Source organism: Triticum aestivum, chromosome 5D (genome assembly GCF_018294505.1).
Source record: "Triticum aestivum cultivar Chinese Spring chromosome 5D, IWGSC CS RefSeq v2.1, whole genome shotgun sequence".
In the NCBI taxonomy this organism is placed as follows: domain Eukaryota; kingdom Viridiplantae; phylum Streptophyta; class Magnoliopsida; order Poales; family Poaceae; genus Triticum; species Triticum aestivum.
Window position 1 is genome coordinate 475,824,810 of NC_057808.1, and position 4,076 is coordinate 475,828,885.

The 4,076-nt window shown below is 48.6% G+C and overlaps 2 protein-coding genes across 2 annotated transcripts in view; one reads left to right on the forward strand and one right to left on the reverse strand.

The window, feature by feature from the left end:
• Window positions 1-1,151, forward strand: part of LOC123122918 (GDSL esterase/lipase At5g22810) — a 3,162-nt gene extending 2,011 nt beyond the window's left edge. Inside the window, exons 4-5 of the mRNA XM_044543296.1 lie at window positions 14-482; window positions 571-1,151. Coding sequence (XP_044399231.1) covers window positions 14-482; window positions 571-776 — 675 coding nt within the window. The 3' untranslated portion in view covers window positions 777-1,151. The remainder of the gene's footprint in view (window positions 1-13; window positions 483-570) is intronic.
• Window positions 1,152-1,756: 605 nt separating this feature from the next.
• LOC123122919 (protein TRI1) lies at window positions 1,757-3,724 on the reverse strand. Its single transcript, XM_044543297.1, has 2 exons — window positions 3,355-3,724; window positions 1,757-2,163 (listed from the first exon to the last, which is right to left on the reverse strand). The coding sequence occupies exons 1-2, from the start codon at window positions 3,646-3,648 to the stop codon at window positions 2,038-2,040; spliced, it is 420 nt and encodes a 139-aa protein (XP_044399232.1). The 5' UTR covers window positions 3,649-3,724; the 3' UTR covers window positions 1,757-2,037.
• Window positions 3,725-4,076: the final 352 nt, after the last annotated feature.

The window sequence follows — 4,076 nt, forward strand, 5'->3', positions numbered from 1 at the left end:
TACCATTTTGCAGGACACCGGACTGGACATCCCACTGATGGACCAAGTGAAGAACTTCGCGGACACGATAGGGCAGATGGGTGCCAACCGTAGCCAGCAAGACCTGAGCAAGATGTTGTCCAATTCCCTCTTCCTCGTCAGCACCGGCACCACTGACCTCTACTCAATCTACAACATCAACAACAATGGGGGCTCAGACACTAAAACCAATGTCCCACACCTCATCTCCTCCTACGGGGACAGCCTCACGGCCCTGTACAACTTGGGCGCGAGGAAGTTCGGTATCATCAACGTTCCGACCTTGTGCACGGCGGTGGTGCGCCATGGCTGCGAGGGCCTCATTACCAGCCTCCGCGTGGAGTTCAACGACGGCATCAAGCCACTCATGGCCGGCCTCGCCTCCAACCTCAGTGGCCTCCGCTACTCCATCGCCGACTTCCACGCCTTCTCGGATGCAGTCAACATGAATCCATCGGCCTACGGTAAAATCTATCAAAGTTGTCGACATTCTTACATGGTCATGCATCTGTCAGTTGAAAATGTTGGTGTGGTTTGTTGATGGATGCACAGGGTTTGTGAACACCGGGGGCGCGTGCTGCCAAGGCTCCTGCGCACCTGGTTCTGGGCTGCCGTGTGCCAACCGCTCGCAGTACTGGTATTGGGACGAGGAGTACCCGACGGAGCAGGCCGCTAAGCTGGCCGCATCTGCGTTTTTCAATGGCACAACCCAATTCACAACACCGATGAACTTCAAGATGTTGATCAACCAAAAGTGATATTTCTTTATGTTTCCGACTTACCGTATCCAGAAATAAAGTGAGTCGTCTATGTGAGACTTATATTGCCATTTGCCATGAGTTCGTAGGTCATCAATTTGACTAACGAAATATATGTTATATGCCACCAAAATTATAAGATATACTTTCGGTTTTGTGAGAAAAAATGATATGCTTTTGATCGTTAGTCAACATTTTTTTTCTTTTGCGGGTAGTTCGCAAATTGAGTATCTAAAAACTAGAGGGAGTACTGGAGTGTATCTGTATATGGACTACGCAAAAGGAACAGGCTCAAGTGTGTGCCGGAATTAGTGTAAGGGCACTGTTGGTGCCTGTGTCTATTTGTACTATTATTAAACAGGGATATAGATACAACTTACCTAAGTATTGTATTGTACAATATCTAATAAATTAAATAATGCCTTGTGTCCACATTTTGTACTGTCTAATAATTCACAAATCGCATGTAGTGAGATCATTCTAGCTGCTGGTGGCAATGGTGCCAGGATGGTGGAAACGCCGAACTGATCGAGGGAAAAAGAAGAAAGGACCGGCAGAGGGTGCGCGCTGGCCCGGAATTAACAGTAAACTTGACGCGCGCATTGATCAGAGCAAAGAGAAAACTGACCGGAGTTGAAGAAGATGGCCCGGCTATCGACTGCACTCCCAAGCGTCTGTCTACCCTCAGACGTAGCTGATGCATCGCATACACTGCAGTGTGCCTTCAACCCAACTACCAGAGCATCCTCCGGTCTCATTTGAGGCGTGGCAGCTCGGCAGACCATGTGGGAAGGGGGCAGGAGGAGGGGGAGGCTGGCACAGCTCCATGGCCATCGTGTCTCTGAATGATCGGCCTCAATGAAACACGGCTGAGGCACCGAACAGCGAACGCAAGCGCAAATTGGACAATCTCTGCCCGTCTGAATATATTGTGTGCTCAGTTTGGTGGATTTGCCAGTCACGAATGGGGCAGTTAACTCTGCATTCCAAGCCCTCACACCAGCCACTGGTGTGCCACGCTTAGATTCCAGACCACACAACTTGCTATTCAAACACAAACCAGTCTGCAAGCATGCGAGCTTAAAGCTGTTAAGATGTTCCAGATTGCTACTGCCAGGGGTAAACTAACATTGTCTGCGGAGAGCTAAAGAACCCTAGAAGTCCGAGCCAACTCGGGCCAACAAGACAAACCTACGCACCCTCAAGACCACCAGAGAGTAGAAACCACCTACGCTAACTCGACTACTCCATGGAAGAGGCTTCACGGAGTCTTGACAAAGTGCGGGGTCAGAAGCTTGGCAATCTCCAGGAACCCAACACGGTCTCTGCCTGCAAACAGGGCTTTCAGCTTCTCATCGCAAACGATGACCTTCTTGTCCTCAGGGTCCTGGAAAATAGCAGGACAGAGTGAGAAGTGCAACTGGAAAATAGCATGTTCGTATGTACATACTTAGTTAAGTCCTTGTATGTTGCTGCAAATCCTACATTTACTGCTAGATTTCACATTTGAGACATCACTTCACACCAATGAATGAAAAGCTCATGCTTCACTCAAATAGTTGTGTGACGAGTAGCTTAATGTGTTTGAACATAAAAGGAGGCAAGTCATCCTCATCAAATCAACCATGCACTCTTCATTCACTGGTCACTATATATATTGTGCAAGCATACCGCCATTCAGTAATTGCACAATGCAAGCAATCCAGCCACATTGAATCTAGAAATTAACTCTGTTCAGCAAGGATGTCAACGTGCTTACAAATGCCACATGAGAAAAACCTCTGTTTCAGACTTATCATCAGTCAGTTTATTACATTGGAAGTATCACAACTCCTTCTCATGGGACCATCTTTCATAGACTCTGCTAAGTACTACTCCCTCCGTCCGGAAAAGCTTGTCCCCAGCTTGTCTCTCAAATGGATGTATCTAGCACTGACTTGGTGCTAGATACATTCATTTGAGGGACAAGCTTTTTCGGATGGAGTACTAATCGATGTGCAACACATACCAGCAAAATGTGGCAGCAAATCATCTGTTCTTACCACAAGCAGATAGAAAGAACACATCAATTTGCACTGGAATCAGACAAGAGCAAGAACATTCCACATGCATCAGCAGAAGAACCCAACGCTGCATATCAGCAAGATAGAAACATGACGGAACGTTCTAAGAAGTAGAGTTACTCCCTCCGATCCAAATTAGTTGTCACTCAAACGGATGTATCTAGCACTGAAATATGTCTAGATACATCCGTTTCAGCGACAACTGATATGGATCAGAGGGAGTACTAAAAATGCAAGCGACGTCCTCGTTATACACCGGGCTTCTACATCTGGCGGACATGGACAGTGAGGCGGCTCTAGAGCAAAACGCCACATTACGCCCGCAACAGTTTTACACCTGTCCTGAACGCAAAATCTCAGATTTGCTCCTGTTCGGCACTAGCAAAACGCCAAGCGATTCCATCTCACGCATTCCTTTCCAACTTGATATCACACATCCAAATCAACTAGTACTACGCCAAACGAACAACCAGGCAACGGGATACCTAGGGTTTGGGGGGTTCGCGTGGGTATACCTGGAGGTTGTTCTGCTTGATGTAGGCCCAGATGCGCTTCATGGCCTCGGTGCGGGGGACCTCGGCGGCGCCCATGAACGCCTGCAGCGCCGGGGACACGGGCCGGGGCATGGTGATGCCGGTCGGCGCCGCCCTCTTCTTCTTGGGGGCCGCCGCGGCCGTGGTAGACTTGGCCGCGGCGCGCACGGCGACGGCGGCGGCGGGAGCCGCGCGGCGCAGGCGCGCGAAGGAGGCCGACGGGCGGAGGAGGGCGAGAGGGGAGAAGACGGTGGTGAGCATGGATGCGGCCGCCATTTGGGGGTTTCTTCTCTTGGGTCGCTTCCGCGTCGGGGTCTCTTTGGATAATGGCTGTGGGGAACAAGGGTTTGGGCTTTTGAGGGTTTAGGGCATCTCCATTTTTATTTTATTTTACAAGAGGGGAATTTAGGGCATCTCCAACGGGCGCCTCTATATCTCGCCTTGAGGAATCCAGCTTCCGACTCGCTGAACGAGCGAACGAGATGGGTCGGCCCACGCGCGCGGCAGGTCACGGCCTATATTTTTTGTACCTTTTTTATACTTTAAAACATTCTAAACAAATATTTGAAAATTTTAATCAAGCATTTAAAAAGATGGTGAGCAAGTGTTTGAAAAATGCTAATCAAGCGTTTAGAAAATGTTAAATGTGTATAGAAAAAATGTTGACCATGTATTCGCAAATTATTAATCTTTTTATTTAAAAA